Here is a 22,277-nt window from a genome sequence, read left to right on the forward strand (position 1 = left end):
GGGGAAGGAGAGGTCCTTTCAAATAAATTTTGACATGATTGTTTAGACCTGTAAAATACTGCAGTGGCTTGATAGGAATGCATGAACCCAATGTACTAATTGTAGAAGAAATGACAGATTCTTCTGATTCAGTACATATGTGATTTACAAAACACATCTTTTGTGATTTCTATCATTAGCCTTGCGAAACTTTCATATACTTCTAGATTTACACCTGCTTCACTTTTGGAGCAAATGCATATGCCATTTCATTTTTAATTTTGATGTGCTAGATCTTATTGCCAGCCTCTGGGAACTTGATTGCTTTCATATGCTCATTTTATATTTTACAATCTTGCTTGTCTCTATTAAAAATTCTAAGAAATTTTTAAATTGTTTAGATTTTCTACACAGACAGCCATACATAATCTACTCCACTTGTACACCTTTCTCTTCACCAAAATGTTTGCAGAGAATTAAAAAAAATTTAGTTATGTCTAAACAAGTCATGCACCAGTAAACTTTAAATTTTCTATCCATATGGAGAAATGCAAGTAATGGGCAATTTTTTTAAAGAATTAATAATTAAAATTAATAATTAAATCTAATGTACTACTCTCCAAATGTTTCCTATTTCTACTTCTGTACATTTACTAAACAATTAAGTTCTAATATTTTATTGGGGAAAAGAAGCCATAATTCACCCCAGCTGTGAATGAAGAGACCCCAATTTAGGACCCACAGATTAGTCTAAGACCATCAGAGCCTGTGTAAGTATGGTCTTGCCTATGTTAACAATGCTTGTGAATAGTGAACACATGTTTCAATGTAAGTTTCAGTGTAAATTTTTATTTGGCCTTTATTGCCTTTGGATTAAATAAAAACTCATTTGTTTGATCTGAGTGGTTTTTATTTTCATTCTCTGACATTTTGTTAGGAAAAGAGATTTCAACTTGATCCTCACAGTGGTGAGGGTATGTCTACCACTGACAACATCCTGAGCTAATTACTCCTGTAGGGCATAATGAATTGTATATCCAGTCCTCTTTCAAAGAATGTTTACTCGTGTGTGTGTGTGTGTGTGTGTGTGTGTGTGTGTGTGTGTGCTATCTACCCGTCTGCCTGTCTGTGTCTGTACGTTTGAAATCCTATCAACAACCTGTTTCTTTCTAAATTGGAATAGTAGGATACTATGTATTTCTGGTCAAAATCTGGATTTCAATACTCCCAACTCCCCCCACAGCCTCCAGCACAGAATATGCCTGACATCAGACCCTGACTCCTATGTCTTTTCCCACCTCATTCACCTGACAGCCTTCTCCACAACAGACATCTTATCAGACGTGACTGATTGCTGTAATCTGTACTCTGGGCAGCCATTAAGCAAATTACCTGAATCATTGCAAGGATTAGTCTCATTAACACATGATTAGCATCAAATTAAAATAATGAGTGTTTAACTTCTGATGTCTTCCAGTTGTTTGAACAGCTTGATCAGCCACACCAGGCTGGCAGGGAGGTGGGGGTGTCAAAAGCCACAGGAAAAAAAAGTGTGTGTGGGGGGGGGGAAGAGCTGCACTGTGCTAGTCCTAGTGTTGAAGCAAGATCAGACTCTGGCTCTCTGGAAGAAAGGCTTCTTCAGAACTGCAGGGACGCTGGGTCCAAACAGTCCTTCAGTGGATCTGCTGCCCTGCTCTGCCTTTCCACGTTTTGAACCAGCATTGTCATAGAGCTTCCCTGTCTCAGAAAGCCGGAAATCAGCTTTTCTCCTTCTTGAACACTCTCAGATTTAAGATTACTACAGTGATTATGGTAGACTGTGTACACAACCTCCATAGCTCACTGATTTTCTTGAGAAATGATGGCCAGCCCAGTATCAAAAATAAGGCAAGTCTGAGTTCACACTTGAAGCAAATGAAGTGTCATCTACTTGTGCAACAAGTCACACTCACATGGGAGACTTGATGGACACCTACAGGACCAACTCACTTTTGTCCTATCAATCAGAGATTAGCATCTGAAAAATGGAGGCAGAATAGAAGAGTTTTCCAACTCCTAAACTGAAGGCAATTTATCTGTGGGTCAGGATCAAAAGGACTAAGAGCAGGCTTGGTCATCAGGCTTTCTGTCTGACCAAGTAAATGACTTAAGCAAAGAGCCATTTTGATTAATTCTACCATTCCCATGAGAAAAAGTTAATATGAAGACCACAGTGTTACAGAGGGAACCATCTAAGACCAGAAGAAATTATAAAGAGAAAAATCCAGTTGTGAATTATAAGCAACTGTAAGAAAAATAGTATTTTCCTCTATTTATCTTAAGCTCTCTATAACATCTCATAACTGTGTGTGTGGGGTGTTTGCACGCATGTGATGTGTGTGAGTGTGCTGTCCCCCCCAAAAAAGGATTAATCTCATTTGGGGTTTGAATTTAGGTCTTTCACTCTTACTTGATGTTGGTGCCCTTGGATGGCATTCTACCATTTGTGCCACACCTCCAACTCCGGTTCAGCATTTTGCTAGTTAATAAGGAATAGACTCTCTTAAATTTTTGTGCTTTTCTCATACTCAAAGGTATGAGCCACCATTGCCATTAGATTTTACAATCTAAGTGTGCCTTAACATAAACTTTAAAAAGGCCAAAATTGAAAAACAAACATCTTAAATCAATAGCTAAACCCTAAATAATCTAAATCTAGTTTTTACCCTATAATTTAGAAAAAATAGACCCACTGTGAGCAAGCAGGAAAATATAATGAATATGGGAAAATAGAAGAAAATGTAACAAATATAATGAATATTGGAAAAATATAATGATATTGGAAAATAGAAGAAAATGTAACAGAAAATGGAGTACAATAGAGAAAATGAAGGAAGTTAAGAGTTGTCCTTTGAAAATGTCAATGAAATGTACAATTCACTAAATAAACTTAGCCAAAACTTACAAAATTTCATCAAATGAAATCAGAAATGTGAGGCACTATCTACAATGATGTAGTCAAGATTTAAAATTCAGTAGAATACTAGGAATAACAGAATTCCAATGGATGAGCTATCTACATTTCATATACAATCAGAAAAATAACTTAGATGAGCAGTAGATAATTTTAGGAAGACACAGATAGCTGTTACTGATGCAAGGAGAGACAGAGCATCAACAAAGGAAAGAAATCAAAGCAGTTGCTAAGTAAAGAAATTTAAACTGTAAGCAGGGTGCTGGTATCTCACACCTGTAATCCTAGCTACTCAGGAGGCTGAGATCTGAGGATCTCGATTCAAAGTCAGCCCTGGCATAAAATTCCATGAGACTCTTATTAACCACCAAAAAACCTGAAGTGGCACTGTGACTCAAAGTGTGAGCTTTGAACTGAGGAGCTCAGTAACAGTGCTCAGACACTGGGTTAAAGCCTCAAAACAAAGGGGAAAAACAATAAGAAAACAAAATAGTAGCCAAACATTCTAGAAAGTGAAGCACAGGTTTTATCACAGGCAAATTTTATCATTTTTAAATTAATCTTTCACCAAATTTCCAAATATAGAAGAGAAATTATATTTCAATCCATTCTCTGAGACAAATATTACCTGGATGCCAAAACAAAAGGCATCACAAAAAAAAACTGTAAGAGGGAGAGAGAGGACTAGGGGCAAAAACGTATCTTCAGGGCTCAGAGACATATATTGGTTGTGTTGATGCTTTTATAATACATAAAGAATCATGACATATAATATTATACTTATGCCAACCTCATAGAATTATACATTCTAACAGAAGTAGATTATTTTCTATCAATTAACTCTAAAATAACTCGCAAGGACATATATTGTCTATAGAAATATCACAATATATTATATCAAATATAATGTCTATAAAAATATCAAAAAGTCATTAAAAATCTGGAAGAACTAAAATATTCAGGCATTGCTACTTAGTACCTTATGATCCAGCAATCCCACTTCTAGGCCTTTATCCAATAGAACACAACCAACCAAGGTTGCAGTAAAGCTATGTCCACTGATGTACTATTCACTATAGCCAAGATATGAAATCAAGCCAGGTACCCCTCAATGGATGAATGGATAAAGAAAGCATGATATAGATAGATGGATAGATAGATAGATAGGTAGATAATGGGATTTCACTCATCTATTGGGAAAAATATATACTATTCATAAGGAAATACAAAGTCTTGGGGAAAATTTTTTAAGAGAAGTAAGCCAGACCCAGAGAAACAAAGGTTGCTTGGTAGCGACCTTTCATTAGTGGTAGCTAGAATGTACCCATAAATCTCTAAGTAAACACACTAGGTAGCATACAAATGGATGCAAATGAATTAAATGAATTAAAATAGATTCTTTTATAAAGGCTAGGTCAAAGCCCAGCAAAATCAATACCAGGAAATGAGTATATCCAAAAGGGATTGGGGCCAAGGGGAATGACATAGACAAAAGAGGAAACGAAGGAAGAGGGAAGAATGCAGTTAAGAATTTATTCTATCTACAGCAAAATTAAGGAAAGTGAGAGAAGGGTTGAATTGGGAAGGATAGGTGAAAATATTAAAGGAATAATACAGACCAAGATGCCTTGTCTTGTATTCAAAAACTCCTTTGTACAGCTATGCAATAACAATACTTACAAGACAGGTTGGGAATAATCTTTACAACTCGGGAGGGGGTGTTAGAGGGAGGGAAAGTCAGAGAAAATGAGGGAGGAGTTATGACATTGGACAAGAATTATACTCACTACCTTACCTATGTGACTGTAACCCCTCTACACATCACCTTAACAATAAAATTAAATTAAACACATTTTAAAGCAACCAATAGAATTTAAAATAATGTGCTCTTTTTTATAAGTTTCACTTTATTGTCAGGGTAATGTATAGAGGGGATACAGTTACATTCACAAGGTAGTAAGTATATTACTTCTTGAACATTGTTACCCCTTCCCATGTAAAAATGTGCTCTTTAAGGGTGGGCTTCATTTTGGGGTTTGCAGCAATAGCATTTGAAAGTTTAAAAAATATATATATTTATTTTTTTGAAAAAATAATTCAAATTAAAAAATATATTTGATCTTATATACTGAAGTTGGACTTACATGTCCTATGACTCAGGAATTTCATTCTTAAGCACATGCCAAATATTTATGTGCATATATCCACCAAATAAAGTGTTCAATAATAAATAAAAAAGCCATAATCAGACTATTCCTCATCTACATGTGTAAATAAGTGCCATATATTTGTACACCGAAAAATTTCCAGCTGTGAAAATAAACTGCTACACGTGATTATATTTAGCTCAAATCTCTAACCACAAAAGAGTCCAGGAATTAGCAAAAAGTGTGCACTATTTTTGGCCAAAAATGAGCCAAAAGCTGATGCTGGTGACTGACACCTGTAATCCTAGCTACTCAGAAGGGTGAGATCTGAGTATTGTGGCTCAATGCTAGCATGGGGAGGAATGTCTATGAGACTCTTATCTCCAATTAACCTCTAGAAAACCGGAAGTGGCACTATGGCTCAAGGGTTAGGGTGGTAGCCTTGAGCTGAAGAGCTCAGAGACAATGCCCAGGCCCAAAGTTCAAGCCCCACGACTGAAAAGAAGAAAAAAAATAAGAGGTCACAGGAACCAAATGCATATATTACGAAAAATCAAACTGCAAAAAGTGAAAGAAAATTTTGTTCAAACCATTCAAGTCAAAAGACTCATCCTTCACAGAGGAGCTTCCATAAAATTGTCACCAGTTTTCTTACCTGAAACCGAGGGAAAAAAAATTATTCTGGAAGCCAGAAAAGAATGAGTCAATTCAGTCAAATAGCTAGCTGAAAGACAAAAGTAAAATTTTCTGTGAGGAATATCATATGGCAAAACTCACAGAGAAAATAAGATTTCCCAATAAGCAAAATCTTGAAAAAAATTCCTTAATGTTTGGTATTGTCTACAAATTAAATGCAAAACTAGCAAAAAAGAAGGGAATAATAAATATTAGATAAATGATGAATGAAATTAAAATGATTTCAAAAAGTCAACAAAACAGAGTTAGCTTTTTGAAAAGAGCAACAAAAATGAAAACGCTGCTGGATTGATTAAGAAAAAAAAAGACTAAAGCAAAATCACAAGTGAACCTAATATAATAATATACAAAATATTATGAGATAGCACTGTGAGCAATTATATACCAGCAAGTTGTATATCCTTTTAGAAATGACTGCATTCCCACGAACATATAAACTACCAACCCTTACTTAGGTAGAAACAGAAAATCAGGACTGCTTGTTTGATTGTTGTTCTTAATGTACTATGCTATGTCTCTTCTCTTTTTTCTTGTTATGATTAATATCATGCTGTTACTGTATCTGATGTTGTTACCAGGTATCTTGTATATACATTTATTTGTTTATTTGAAATAGGAAAGAGGAGGAAAATAAGATGATTGAGAGGGTGTGGGGGAGGTAAATGGGGACAAAAACATGAGACGGTGTATCAATGTGAAGGGGTATCAATGTATGAGAAGTAATGCATCTATTACCTGACAAATGTAACTGTAATCCTTCTATACATAATGCTTCCAAAAAAAATCAGGACCAAACAAAATCTATATGAATGAATAATCAAAGAACTATGAACAAAGAAAAGTCAACAGTGAAATGTCTTCACCAGAGAATTCTACCAAAAAAAAAGTCCTCCTCAAGTTCTTCCAAAATATGTAAGAGGGGTTGGGCTGGGAGTTTGGCCTAGTGGCAGAGTGCTTGCCCTGCATGCACTAAGACCCAGATTCAATTCCTGGATACTACATGCGTAGAAAAGCCAGACATGGCGCTGTGGCTCAAATGGTAGAGCACTAGCCTTGAGGAAAGCCCAATGACAGTGTTCATGCCCCGAGTTCAGTCCCCAGGACTGGCAAAAAAAATGTAAGAGGGAATATTTCTATCTCATCCTATAAGGCTAGTGATTTCATGATACCAAAGCCAGATATAGCAACTCTACAACCAGAAATCTATAGGCCAATATCAATCTATCTATCTATCTATCTATCTATCTATCTATCTATCTATCTATCTATCTATATACATATATATATATATAGAGAGAGAGAGAGAGAGAGAGAGAGACAAATTTCTCAATAAAATGTTAGGAAACTGGATTCAAGAACACATAGAAGGATATAAATCATGACCAATTGAGATCTATATTTCTTGAATGCAAAGATGCTTTAACATATCAACATCAATGTAATATACCACGTGAATGAAGGACAAATACTATGTGACAATTACAGTTGATGCAGGAAAACATTTGACATGATGCCATGCCATGCCATTTGATGAGAGAGATCATGCAAAATACATTTCTCAGTTAACTGGGACTAGCACACTTACTTCAGAATAGGAAGTGCTATATATGATAGGTCATAGCTTGCATCATAACATCACATTCAATGATTTGAGACTGAAGCTTCTCTATGATAGTGGGAAGAAAGCAAGTATACCTATGCTTCCCACTTCTACATAGTATCTGTAGTCCTAGACAGAGTTAGTAGGATCATGATATGTACTTTTATAGATTTACAAATAAAAATTAAGTTTAAAAATGGGATTAGAATAAAAATTCATAGGAAATAATTTTATTTGAATTAACTGGTCATTTTATTAAAGAACTCTTGATTTTTGTTCTTCCTCCTGAAATAAAGACATAAAACTATATTATCACTTACTACTTAAAACATCATTGAATAATTCCTCTCTTTCTTTCTTTCTTTTTCTTTCATAGTACTGGGAATCCAGTTGCCACCTCTATTTATAAGAAAGCCACATAGCCTTCAATTGTAAATGTTTTCTGAAATTACCTTCTTTTAGAGACCTGGACAAATGTTACTGATGGACTAGATGATTAGGGAGGTAAAAGGGTAGGCATGAAGAAAATGATCACCACATTCCTTATTTTGACTTAGTTGAGGGGTGTGTGTGTGTGTGTGTGTGTGTGTGTGTGTGTGTGTCTGTCTGTCTGTCTGTCTGTCTGTGTGTCTGTGTGTGTTTACACCACTGGAGATTGAGCTCAGGACCTCATGCTGCTCCCTCTTGGCTTTTTCATTCAAAGTTGGCACTCTGCCACTTGAACTATGCCTCAAGTCTGGAGATCTTGCAGATTAACTTGACATGGAGTATTTCTGATTTGTTTTTTTTTTTTACCCATGCTAGCTTTGAACTAAGATCCTCAAATCTTGGACTCCTGAGAAGCCACTATATAACAGGACTCATGAATAGCCACTGTATAACAGGCCTGGGCCTCTGGGATGGGCAGATGGGCTTTTAAAGAAAACTTTTTCTTTTTGTTTTTCTTTTTCTTTTTTTTGCTAGCCTGGGCTTGAGCTCAGGGCCTGAGCACTGTCCTTGGACTTTCTCAAGGCTAGAGCTCTACCACTTGAGCCTCAGCACCACTTCTGGCTTTTTTCTGTGTATGTGGTACCGAGGAATCGAACCCGGGTCTTCATGCATGCTAGGCAAGCACTTTAACCACTAGGCCAAACTCCAAGCCCTAAAGAAAACTTTTTTTAAAAAAAAATTTCAGGGTATTTTTGTTGTTGTCACTCTTGCTTTCCCTGATACAAGCTGGTCCCAGTGTTTGAAATCTTCCTGGAATTATTCTTGGTAAATTGCTTGCTTCAGACAATACTGGCAGCTGTGGGACACTTAGGCGGAGTACTTTCCTATTCTGCCAGATCATTTATCAACCCTGCAGTCTGCTGGGCTTACAAATGCCCCCTAATTTTTGTGTATTATTTTAGAGCATGTTTCATAAGGTTATAAAAGACTCTTCAAGCTGGGAGCTCTAACACATTGAAACAGTAATTCCATTTTTCAGAAGTCATTTTAAAAACAGTAGTTTCTTTGCCATATAAAAGCTCTGCAGTTTAATGCAGTCCCACTTATCCAGACTTTCTCTGAATTGTTGTGATTTTTGGTCCTTATTAAGAAATTTTCGACCTGTGCCAAGGAGGCCTAGTGTGTCTCTTATTCCTTCTTGTAAAGTTTTCAGCGTGTTAGCTTTTACCTCCAGGTCTTTGATCCATTTGGAGTTAATTCTAGTGCAGGGTGACAAAGAAGGATCCAACTTTAGTTTTCTGCAGGTGCTTAACCAGTTCTGCCAGCACAATTTGTTGAAGAGGCTGTCTTTCTTCCATTCTATTTTTTTGGTTCCCTTGTCAAAGATTAGGTGGCCATAGGTCTGTGGTTTAATATCTGGGTCCTCAGTTCTATTCCATTGGTCTTCAGGCCTGTTCTTGTGCCAGTACCAAGCTGTTTTGATCATTATAGCCCTGTAATAGAGTCTAAAGTTTAGAATTGAAATTCCTCCAGCGCTGTTCTTTCTGCTAAGAAGTGTTTTTGCTATACGGGGTCTTTTATTATTCCATATGAAATTTTGGATTGCCTCTTCTATTTCTTTAAAGAATGCCATTGGGATATTGATGGGTATTGCATTGAATTTGTAGATAGCCCTTGGCAAGATTGTCATTTTCACAATGTTGATTCTTCCAATCCAGGAGCATGGAAGGTTTTTCCATTTCCTTAGTTCTGCTTTAATTTCCTTTTTTAGGGTTTTAAAGTTTTCATCGAAAAGGTCCTTTACATTCTTAGTTAAGGTAATTCCTAGGTACTTTATTTTCTTTGAGGTTATTGTGAAAGCTAGTAAATTAATTAGGAAGCCTACAGAGTAGGAGAAGATCTTCACCAACCAAACAATGGACAAAGGCCTCATATCTAAAATATATCAACAACTCAAAAAATTGAATCACTCCAAAACTAATCTCCAAAGTAACAACCATCCCATTAAAAGATGGGCCAAAGACTTAAAGAGAGTCTTCTCTGAAGAAGAAACAAAAATTGCCTATAGACACATGAAGAAATGCTCAACATCTCTGGTCATAAAAAAAATGCAAATCAAAACAACTCTAAGATTCCACCTCACTCCAGTTAGAATGGCCAGGATCAAGAAAACTAATAACAACAGGTGCTGGATGGGATGTGGCCAGGAGGGATCACTACTACACTGTTGGTGGGAGTGCAAACTCGTTCAACCACTATGGAAAGCAGTATGGCAGTGCCTCAAAAGGCTAAACATAGAACTCCCCTATGACCCAGCAATTCCACTACTTGGCATTTACCCAACCATCCAGAAACTAGGGCATACTAAATCCACTAGCACAACAATGTTCATTGCAGCACTATTTACCATAGCAAAGATATGGAACCAACCTAGATGTCCCTCAGTTGATGAGTGGATCAACAAATTGTGGTATTTGTACACAATGGAATTCTATGCTGCTGTCAGAAAAAAACGACATCACCCCATTTGTTAGGAAATGGAAAGACTTAGAAAAAATCATATTAAGTGAAGTAAGCCAGACTCAAAGGAACTTAGGCTCAGTGGTTTCCCTCATTTGTCATAATCAGTAGAAACCTTGGGCTCTACTAGCAGAGATCTACAATAGAGCAAAACCTTGATACATAAGGCCATATAGTATGAAGCTAATTGAAAGGACCTCCAGGATATTGAACAAAAGCCATATAACGAATGATTGTTGTCCTTAATGTACTATGTTGTGTCTCATCTCCTCTGCTGTCCCTTGGGTATCTCATATTGTTACAGAACCTCACTTTGTTATCTGATATATTGAATTTATTTGTATTTGGTTATTTGAAATTTGATAGGGAAGGGGGGAAAACCAAGACGGGGGGGGAGCAGGGGGGCAGGGTAAAGGGTACCAAGACATATGAAAGGGTATCAATGTATGTGAATTAATGCACCTTCTATCTGGCAAATATCATGTAACCCTTTTATTAATTACAATAAAAAATTAAAAAAAGTAGTTTTGACATATACTTAGGATACTTTCTGTGAATGTGCACAGGAGTGATAGTTCCAGAATACTTGTGATCCCAGTTTTGAACAGTTTTTTTCTTAATAAAATAAAGGGAAAACCACAATGACTTGTTTTTAAATTTATCTAAGAGGAACACATACAGCTATCCACAATAAAAGATAGAAATTGTGTACATTGGTCACTGTTCTAGTTGTCTAAATGAAATATTGTCCTAACTCTTATCAGACAACTTTTTCTGTTATATATAATCATTTGTTTCAGCTTCATGATTAATTAATATTTGTTTTCAGCATAATTTTTCTTTTTAGAAATTATAAAAATTGATCAAGAAAATTATTCTGTATATATAAAATACAAATTTTGCTGAGAGAAAAAGATGTTAGGACGATATGAGAGTAAACTACATAGAAAATTATCATAGCTATCCTTTTTTCTTTGAGAGTACCCATAGTCAGTTGACTATATTTCAGTACTATAATACTAATTTAAGATTATTTTAATATTGTTAGCCAGAATCAGTTCTAATTCACTATCTTGAGTGTCATAGGAATTATATGAACACTGTGATTGTCTATGGATCTCTTAAAATTGGTATGTGGTACCAAGGAATCAAACCCGGGTCTTTGTGCATGCTAGGCAAACACTTTAACCACTAGGCCAAACTCCTGGCCCGTAACAATCATTCTTAGAGCTTGTGTTAGATTAAGTCAACTTCAATTTCTAGAATCGGATTTAGATGCTTAATGGAAGTCAGAAGTGCAACAACATCTATGTAGTTATAAGCATATGAATATGGATGCCTTAGATAAGCAGAGTAAATTAGGAAGAGATTGCTATCAAGTTAAGTTGCTTCTTTGTGTAAACTTTGTGTGAAAAAGGAATGACCATTTTAAAAATTTCAACCTGCTTATAAAAGTAAAATGTCACTCTTGTCTCAAATAGAATGAAAGGTGCCATTCATTATAGCACCTAGACCCTATAAGCCACAAAACAACCAGCCTCTTACCCAGAGTGCATCAACTTTTAACTATGGCAACACAGAGTAATTGACTGCAATAAGCAGGGAGAGGTGCTCAGTGCAGTTCTGCTGTGATAAATATTCATAGGTTAGAAGATACTAAAACTAGAGCAGTGAGTCTTGATAAGTCTTCATCGCCTGGAAAGTGAAAAAAATTCAGACTGTGCCTGAGAAAAAAATGTAGTTTTGTCATCTGTCCACCCTCTGTCTTCCCTCAGTGCAGCATGTATGATCATGCCCTTTGTCCTATCCATTCTTCATCTTCTCTCTATTGTCTTGTTTGAATACAAATGTCATGTATTATGTGACATAAATCTAATTTTAGCTTGGATAATATTAGATTTCAACCTGAAAAATATCAGTCTTTATCAGGTCAGCAGTTACATGAGATGTCTCTGCTTCAATGAAAGGAAGTCATCACAGCGTCACCACAGTATTTGCAATCCAAAGGTGCTTATGAACAAGGATTTAAAAAATTTTATCATTGTTCCTGATTTATGGACTCCATAAAGAGATACTAACATATGTATCATCTACAAGAAAATGGCCATGGTTGAGTCAAAACCAGTAGACACATTGGATAAAATCATTCCTGTAACTATTTGCACGTTTATTTGAAATTTTCTTCTGCTGGGAAGAATTCAAACTGTTAAGATAAGGCAATATGAATCAATATGAAATTTGCTCAAATGGACTAAAGAACCTTTGCTAAAACGTTTGCATGATTCAGATTCATACCTAGACAAGGTACAGGAAATTCAAACATAATTTCCCTCCATCCAAAAACTTACAGGACTTATAGGACAGAATGTATATATGCACAGATGAATGCACACCCATAGACACGAATACAAGGCAGCAATTTTTGTATGGAGGAAGAAAAGAATCTTGCATGTACTTATACATTAAATCTAAGATTAATATTATTATCGTTCTATAGATATCAGTAAAGCACACAACTGTCTCACCAAGAATCACTTCAACTGGTGATTAGTAACAAAGGTTAGGGAAACAATGTCTGAAAATGCTCTTACATTCGGGAGATAGTGAGTGCATTTCTTCTCAGACATTGTTACCCCTTCCCATGTTTTTCCCCAATTTTCCTTTCACCTCCCCCCCAATTGTAAAGTTGATTTTCAACATATTGTCTTGTGAATATTGCTGTTACATTGGTTCGCCCTTTGTCCTTTGTCTCATCATCTGGTATTTCCCTTTCCCTTCCCTAATTCGAATAAACAACTGAATGTATATACAGTAATGACAGGGGATAAACAGTAGGGGGAAAAATAGAGAAGAAATAACTTCACATAGTACTTCGGAGACAACCACCACAAAGCTAAACCTCACATACCCATTTTATAGATGAAGAAACTAAGACAAATATATCAATAAAATTGATAAGAAGAAATTGGTAAGAAGAATAATCTGACATAAGCTCATTGTTTTAATAAATGAAGATATGGGCATCAAGTAAGTTAAAAAATATACATCATTGCCTTATGTTAAATAAATAGGAATTAATTTAAAAAGAGAATTAATAAAAGTCTTTGGTAACGTAGCTGTTTTATGAATTTCCCACAATTCTCTTGTTCATTATGATTATTTCAATCACTATAGTAGAGCCTTTACTAGCTCAGAACCATTGCCTTTAAATACTAAAAGTATAAAATTGTTTATGAAATGGCCAAAAGTTTTTTTTTAAGAAGATAAGACTTTAATTCCAGAATAAAGACCTCACCCAGCTCAGTAGGACACATATGGAGCTGCTGGAAACAGTTGACAATTTGAACACATTTTCAGTGTTTCATTTTATTTAGCTTAGAATTTTCCTAGCTCTGGCTCTGATTACAGAAGGCCTGGAGAGGGGGCATCTGGAGGGTGCAATTCAAAATGGAAAAAAAACATAATTCTCTTTCTCCATTAATTCAGCTACCAATGTCAGCGCAAATCAAGTTCCAATTATGAGCACAAGGAGAATTAACAAAAAAGAAAAAGAAAAACTCTACCACAGACTTTGTTTTTGGATTCTTTCTTTTACATAAATTCCTCTATTGTCAGAGAGAAAAGCCTGGTCTTCTCCATTTGTTTTAGATCTCAATTTCATTTCTCCAGACTTGCCAAGTACCAGGAACTATACAAAAGACACCACATTATTGCACGAAAGAATGGGGCAATTACATGACTTTTCTTCTTACTGTCCTCTTTACTAGAAGGTAGAAACACCTTTATTCACATCCCTGTGTTCTATTTTTAGGAACTTTCCCCTCTATCCTTCACTCATCCTTTCCATCTAATCCCTAAGACTTGAAACACATCAACATTTAATTCGAAATTATCTCAGTCTTCACAGTTACCTTTATACTCATTAGGAAATGAGGAGTGCTTTTATATTGAACCAAACATTCACGGCTGAAATTTTCACTTAAACACTATTAGAACAAATAAATGCCATCGCAACAGACCCCTCAATGGTAAATGTTAGCAACATAAGCTTTGGTAAATGACCACTGGTAAAGAGATTCAGGAGAGAATCTGTATAATAAATGTTAAGAGGAAGAGAGAATCAATTCTGGTGTTTAATATTTCAAAACAACTTTTACTTCATTGAGCCCAGATGTTAAGTGATGAAAGTCTCAACACATAAAACACAACTCAAACTAAATCTAGTGCTTCATAAAGATATTGTCTAAAACTTGGTGGAATCACTTACCCATATCTTCCAAACCTATGAAATTCAGTATGCTCCACTATTGAACATGAGGAGTCTTTTCAAAAGAGTGGGTTAGATATAATAACATTACCATAGTCAAAAGAAGAAAATGGCTCAAGGGTTCGTTGATGGATGAATGGACAAAGAAAATGTGGTAAAAACAAACAATAAAATATTATTCTGCCTTAAAAATAAATGAATTCTGGGCCGGGAGTTTGGCCTAGTGGTAGAGTGCTTGCCTAGCATGCATGAAGACTGGGTTCGATTCCTCAGTACCACATACATAGAAAAAAGCCAGAAGTGGTGCTGTGGTAGAGCACTAGCCTTACGAAAGCCCAAGTACAGTGCTCAGGCCCTGAGTTCAAGCCACATGACTGGCAAAAATAAAAAAATAAATAAATGAGTTCTAACCTGTCACATTATGGATTAATCATAAAGATGCTAAATGAAATAAACCAGACACAGGAAAAATGGGCTTTAACTTACATGAGTTATGGCTCGTGGTGAAGTTCATCATGATAAAGAGAGTGGGGTGGTGCTTTCCAGGCACTACAGCAGGAGATGGAATGTATCTATAGTGTTAAAGATACACCCTTTCAGTTTGCAAAAATGAAAAACTCCAAATCTCTCCATTTCCTTACAAATGGGGGATGTCATTCTTTCTGATGTCGGCATAGAATTCCATTGTGTATAAGTACCATATCTTCTTGATCCATTAGTCTACTGAGGGGCATTTGGACTTGGAAAAAATCATATTAAGTGAAGTAAGCCAGACCCAAATGAACATAGGCTCAATGATTTCCCTCATTTGTAAGAATTAGTACACATCTAGGACTCTCCTAGCAAAGAATTACAACAGCTCAAAACGTAGGTGCCTGAGGTCATATAGGATGAGACTAAATGAAAGGAATTCTAGGATATGGAAACAAGAGCTTTATCTAGTGTGATTGTTGTTCTTAATGTACTATGTTATTTCTCTTCTCTTTTTTGCCCTTTTGTTAATCTCATATTGTTACTGTATCTGACTTTGTTACCTGGTATAGTATATATGTTTATTTGTTTATTTGAAATAGGAAAGGGGGAAAATAATATGACTGGGAGAGAATGGAGGGAGGGAAATAGGGACAACATTAGAAAGTGTATCAATGTGTGAGAAGTATGTACCTACTACCTGGCGAATGTAACTGTAATCCCCGACAAAACAAAAATTACCCCGACAATAAAAAATTTAAAAAATGGAAAACAAATATAAATATCTAAAGATAAATAGACAGACAGATGATAGATAGATAGATAGATAGATAGATAGATAGATAGATAGATAGATAGACAGACAGACACTTTTCTACATTGCTCTCAAGTGATTGCAACAACTTACATTCTTACAAATAGTAGGGAAGAGTACAATTTCCCTATACTGGGTTATCTTTTTCCCTGAAATTATGATCTTCTTGCTTATTTAATAAATCTAAAGTATGACCTTAGTAATGGTTTGTTTTGCAATCCATTAGTCAGAAAAAATGGAAAACTTTCTCATGTGTTGTATGACCATTTATACTCCCTTTTCTTCAAACTACCTGGCCAAGTGTTTCCTCTTTTCTTTTTCCAAGAAGAAAAGATAATTGAAAAAAAAGGAAGGAAACTCATTAATAATCTAATTGGCATCTATTTAATGGATATCTTATTGCAGCGATACCTATGCAAGAATTGTCTTATCATTGAGAGGCTCAGAAGTGAAATTTGAGGCATTTCTCCCCATTGTAAACATCTACTTGGAAATGGCAATTCTCAGGGCAAAGTAGAGCTTTGGGTAGATGAGCAAGAATGATGGAAAGACTGCATATGATCCATAGACATCGTATAAGTGGACATTTTATAAGGAAAACTCCTTTTGTACAACTAGTTGATCTGAAATATAACTTTAAGAAGAGGCTGTTCATGAAGAAGAGGAGAAAGGAGCATAGAGAAAAAATACAAGAAGTGAAAATATGTGAGGAAAATATATCACCCATAAGCAGATAAGAAACATTGGAAAGAGAAGGTCAAAGATATGTAGAAGAATAAGACAGAAAAATCTCTTCATGCCTGAACTAACTTTTACCCCACTAGAAAAATAATGTTAATAATGACAAAATGGAACTGGTGGAGTGCTAGCCTTGAGCTGAAGAGCTCAGAGACAACACCCAGCCCCAGAATTCAAGGCCCAAGACCAACCACAAAATAATAATTATGATTTTAATTTTTTGCATTCATGGAGCTTGATTTTGGGCGTGGGCATTGTCCCTGAGCTTTTCAGCTCAAGGCTATTGCCCTTCCCTTGAGCCACAGCACCACTTCTGGTTTTCTCGGGGTTAACTGGAGATAAGAGTCTCATAGACTTTAGTGCCTGGGCTAGCTGGCTTTGAACCATGATCCTCAGATCTCAGCCTCCTGAGTATCTAGGATTACAGGCGTGGGCCACAATGCCCAGCTGGACAAAATGATTTTATGGGTAGTTTTCCTAGATTTTTCTATTCCATAAATAAATAAATAAATAAATAGATATTTGATTTTATAAATTAATATTTATAAATAATAAATATTTTATTAGACATTTTAACCTACATATTCACAAAATTTATGGTATATATTCTCTTCCTTTGGTATATCTCATCTTCCTAAGTAAGCTTAAAAGTTTTTGGAACACAATTGTCACTGTTTGTTATTTGGCAGAGGGTCTGATTCCTGAAGTGAGTAAGTGGATACAATTTTGTCTCTATGGTAATAACTTAATACTTGACCGTGAACCCCTTTTATATCCTTGCATTCAAATCATTATAAATAGAGTCATATACTGCTCATCATATATTGCACTCCAGTTGTTAACAAATAGCATGCTAGGAAAAAGTCCAGTTCATTGTTATAATTAGGGCATCCCTGTAATTAATTTCAGAATTAAAGTAAGAATTAATTACCTTTATGTAACTTACAAAGCTGACCATGTTTTAAGACTCTAATAATTTCCTTTGTTAGTTCTTTATTTTTGTTCTTGCTGCATGTAGTTTTTCTCATTTAGTAAGTGCCAGGACAGAAGCAGCAGCAGCATGAGGCCCTTACTCTACCCACCTGTGCTCTGCAGAACTCATGACTGTTCCAAGAACAATGCATCTTGTTCTGAAAGAACACAATTAACAAGTGATAAATCAGTAAGGGGAGAGAGACAGAGAGAGAGAGAGAGAGAGAGAGAGAGAGAGAGAGAGAGAGAGAGAGAGAGAGAGAGAAAGAGAGAGAGAGATATATTAGTGACTTTAAAAATTAAAATAATAAACTTAAGTTTCTAACTGGCAAAAAGTATAAAGATCTTGAAAGAGTATATATTTGAAAAGAAGTCCAAGAAATTAAATTATCAATTTCACTAAACAAGTGCAAGAAAACATAACAATCATTATGAATTATAGGTGGTTTACACTTAGGAAATTATTAAGCAATTTGGAAACCTCACTGAAATAACTGAGGATATATGGTTGTAATAAATAGGAAAAGGGCAATTGGCTTGAATGGAAAATATTTGGTAAATGCAAAAAGAATCTACTCTAAGTTTACATAGCAATATTTCAGCTACAGCTTTTCTTGAATTAGAAATGATTTGGGCATCAAGTTAAAATGGAAAACTGAATGGTTTTCCTTTCTTCTTCCCAAGCCAACAGCCATTGACCTATTCCTAGCACTCAGTACTACAGAAGAGTCATACAGCCTTGCCCCAGACTACAAGCCTGTCAGATGTCAGATGTGTTCCTACAACACGAGATATCCACAAATGAGTTTCTATTTGAACAAATGTTAAAATTTAGTAAAATAAAATTGCCATTGAAAGAGGGAAAAATACCCCTCAAAGAGAAATATTTGAAAAGTATTTTACAATTAACCTAAATATTTGTCAGTATCTTTTCCTTTACCAAAAAAGCATCACGGATAAACTGTGCTTTGGATAAGCACCTCCTCAGGCCAACATCTTCAATGCTTGCACCCCAGGGGTTCTGGGTAGATGGTGAAACTTTGGAGAGGTGGGACTGTGAAGAAGGTCTTAAAGGAAGACCTTCTGGAAGGAGACTAGAATTCCTGGCTCCATTTTGGCCATGTTTTGTTTCTTGGTCACAAGATAAGCAATTTTGACTACTTCTAACATGAAAAACTTCCCTACAATATACCCAAAAGCAACTGGTCCTCCCAAATTATGAACCAAGATAAGCCATTTTTCATTGTAAGTTGATTGTCTCCTCTTATTTCTTATAGTGTTGGGGAACTGTTTAACACAGTGTGTTTTAATTAAGTCAACTTGTTCATAATCATCTCACAAAAATAAATTATCTCCTTAACAAAAACATTACATCGTTTCTCATGAAAAAGGTGTTTACTTCAACCCTACATTATGTTAAGAATAACTTAAAATGTCGAGCATTTCTTCATGTGTCTCTGGTCATAAAAGAAATGCAAATCAAAACAACTCTAAGATTCCACCTCACTCCAGTTAGAATGGCCAGGATCAAGAAAACTAATAACAACAGATGCTGGATGGGATGTGGCCAGGAGGGATCACTACTACACTGTTGGTGGGAGTGCAAACTCGTTCAACCACTATGGAAAGCAGTATGGCAGTGCCTCAAAGGCTAAACATAGAGCTCCCTTATGACCCAGCAATTCCACTACTTGGCATTTACCCAACCGTCCAGAAACACGGGCATATTAAATCCACTAGCACCATGATGTTCATTGCAGCACTATTTACCATAGCAAAGATATGGAACCAACCCAGATGTCCCTTAGTTGATGAGTGGATCAACAAGATGTGGTATTTGTACACAATGGAATACTATGCTGCTGTCAGAATGAATGACATTGATCCATTTGTAAGGAAATGGAAAGACTTAGAAAAAATCATATTAAGTGAAGTAAGCCAGACTCAAAGGAACATAGGCCCAATAGTCTCTCTCATTTGACATAATCAGTAGAAACCTTGGGCTCTCCTAGCAGAGATTTACAATAGAACAAAATCTAGAGACATAAGGCCAAATCGTACCACACTAAATGTAAGAACCTCCAGGATAAGGAAACAAAAGCATATAATGAGTGACTGTGGTCCTTAATGTACTATGTTATCTCTCATCTCTTTTGTCATCCCTTGGTTATCTCATATTGTTACAATTTTCACCTTGTTATCTGATATATTTTATATGTGCTTAATTGGCTATTTGAAATTGGTTAGGGAAGTGGGAAATCAAGATAAGCAGGAGGAGGGTGGGAGGGAAATGGGGACCATGTCATGAGAAAGGGTATCAATGTTTGTGAAGTTATGCACCTTCTATCTGGTGAATATAATGTAACCCTTCTATTAATCACAATAAAAAATTATTTAAAAAAAGAATAACTTAAAATGAGCTTTATAGGAAATCCATGTAGATATCTCCCTTGGAATTTCATAGAGACTTAATTAGAAAGTATTAGAAATTTAGAAAGTATTCATTTGTCAAATACATTAAGCAATTAGTATATATTTATAAAATATTTTATTAGAGTACTTATGTCAGAGATCTATTCTTAGAGAAAATAGTGAGGCTGAAATATATGTAGGGTCATTAATTTTTGCAATTTCACTAAATGGATAGCCATGAGAAAATTCTTTTTTAAAAATTGTAAAGGTGATGTAAAAAGGGATTATAGTTACTTAAATAAAATAATGAATACATTTATTTTTGAACTGTTTTACCTGCTCTCTTATTTTCTCTCCCTCCCACAGAGTTGTAAAGTTCATTTCCATCAGAGTGTCTAGTGATACTATGAGAAAACTCTTGAGAAAACACTAGAGAAAACTCTTTTACCTATCCAGAAATTCAGTTATTGCATCTCTGAACTATAGGCATTAGGCAAGGATATGAAAGGTTCTTTTAAAAAATGTTTGATAGAGAAGCCCTACATGAAATGGTAAAGTATGTGGTAGTAGAATAAGAAAGAGCCTCAAAGAGTATTCCTTTTTTTCTTTCTTTTTTTTTTCTTTTGGCTGGTCCTGGGGCTTGATCTCAGGCCTGGGTGCTATCCCTGCGCTTCTTTGTCCTCAAAGTTAGCACTCTACCACTTGAGCCATGGTGCCACTTCTGGCTTTTCTGAGTAATTTATTGGAGATAAGAATCTCAGTGACTCTCCTGCATGTACCTTTGAACCAAGGTACTCAGATCTCAGCCTCCTGAGTAGCTAGGATTACAGGGGTGAACCACTGGCACCTAAGGTAAGAATATTTCTTAACCTGGTTATGTATTCAAGGCATAGGTCTCCTGAAACTATGTATTTTAATGGAATAAAGCAATCATGGTTTTTAGCTCTAAATCTCTACAATTTAGGAGTTATGGAAGTGAAAAATACTCTTGAATGTTGTCATTGTATTTTACAAATAGCCTTAGAGTCTGGTGCCGGTGGGCTCATACCTCCAATCCTAGCTACTAAGGAAGCTGAAATCTGCAGGACTGTGGTAGACGAAAGCCTCGGCAGGACAATGTGCCACTTTATCCAGTTAAAGGCTAAACTAGATGTGTGGCTCTAGTGGTACAGAGCTAGCCATGAATAAGAAAGGCAATCAAAACCACTAGGTCCTGAGTTCAAGCGTTCCAAATGGACCCATAAGTAAGCAAATGAATAAATAAATGTTTACCTAGGAATTAGCCATAATAATTTTGGATATAATATCAAAATAATATTCAGGCACAAGAAATTATGTCATCTAAATAGAAAATACATGATTTAGAGACCAGTGTATTGAAGGAAGGAAGCCAGGCTCAGTAGGACAAAGATCACATGCTTTCTCTCATATATAAATCTAAACCCAGAAGATAAATACATGTAAATACAGTGCAGTCAGATAAAGTACAGTATATAGATGTAATTCCATAAATATGAAATTCTGTGAAGCTCCTCAGAGCAATTAACATTTACTAATGAAAATGAATATTAGGAAACTGAAATATATACTTCCAGGAGTGTGGATTCTAGTAAGATTGGGGAGTGTCAAGGAGGACAAATGCGGTCAAAACATTTTACATACCTGCGTGAAAATGAAACAATGAAGCTTCCTCAGGTTGATTTGGGAAGGGATAAAGATGGATGGAAGAGAGTGATAGAGTCTAATCAGGGCAGACTATATGTATATGAGGGCATGACAAAGTGAAAGCCTCTTGTGCAGCACATTGATGCTAATAAATACCATATGAGCACCATATGGTTTACATATAATTCCAGCTACTCAGAAGGCTGACATCTGAGGATCAAGTTTCAAAGCCATCGTAGGCAGACAAATCCACAAGAATGTCCTCCAGCTAACTAGCAAAAAGAGAACTAGAGGATTGACTCAGGTGGTAGAGCACCATCAGAGAGCACAAAAGTTGAGTCAGAGCATGAATATCTATCTAGTTCAAGCTCCGATATCACCACAGAAACTTCAAAAGCAAACAAAATCATTTTTCAGAACTAATTACAATCAAATACTCAGCATTTAGCGTATTCAAGCTTATGTGTTTATAATATGTGCTCAGAGAACTCACTGGATACCCTAAGCCAAGACATATGCATATGTATCTACTCAAGACATATGTATGTACTCAAGACATATGCATCTACTCAAACCAGTAATTATTTTTAATACTTTGAGAATTATGCTTTGTA

At 35.7% G+C, this 22,277-nt stretch overlaps 1 protein-coding gene across 6 annotated transcripts in view; it reads right to left on the bottom strand.

The window, feature by feature from the left end:
• The window catches only part of LOC150055549 (uncharacterized), a 153,205-nt gene that overhangs the window by 77,475 nt on the left and 53,453 nt on the right, over positions 1-22,277 (bottom strand). For all 6 annotated transcript variants that reach the window (XM_090344007.1, XM_090344006.1, XM_090344010.1 and 3 more), the window contains exon 3: positions 17,697-17,744. In XM_090344007.1, coding sequence (XP_090200133.1) covers positions 17,697-17,744 — 48 coding nt within the window. The remainder of the gene's footprint in view (positions 1-17,696; positions 17,745-22,277) is intronic.

This window comes from Megascapheus bottae, chromosome 13 (genome assembly GCF_031878675.1).
Source record: "Megascapheus bottae isolate mThoBot1 chromosome 13, mThoBot2.hap1, whole genome shotgun sequence".
Taxonomy (NCBI): Eukaryota; Metazoa; Chordata; class Mammalia; order Rodentia; family Geomyidae; genus Megascapheus; species Megascapheus bottae.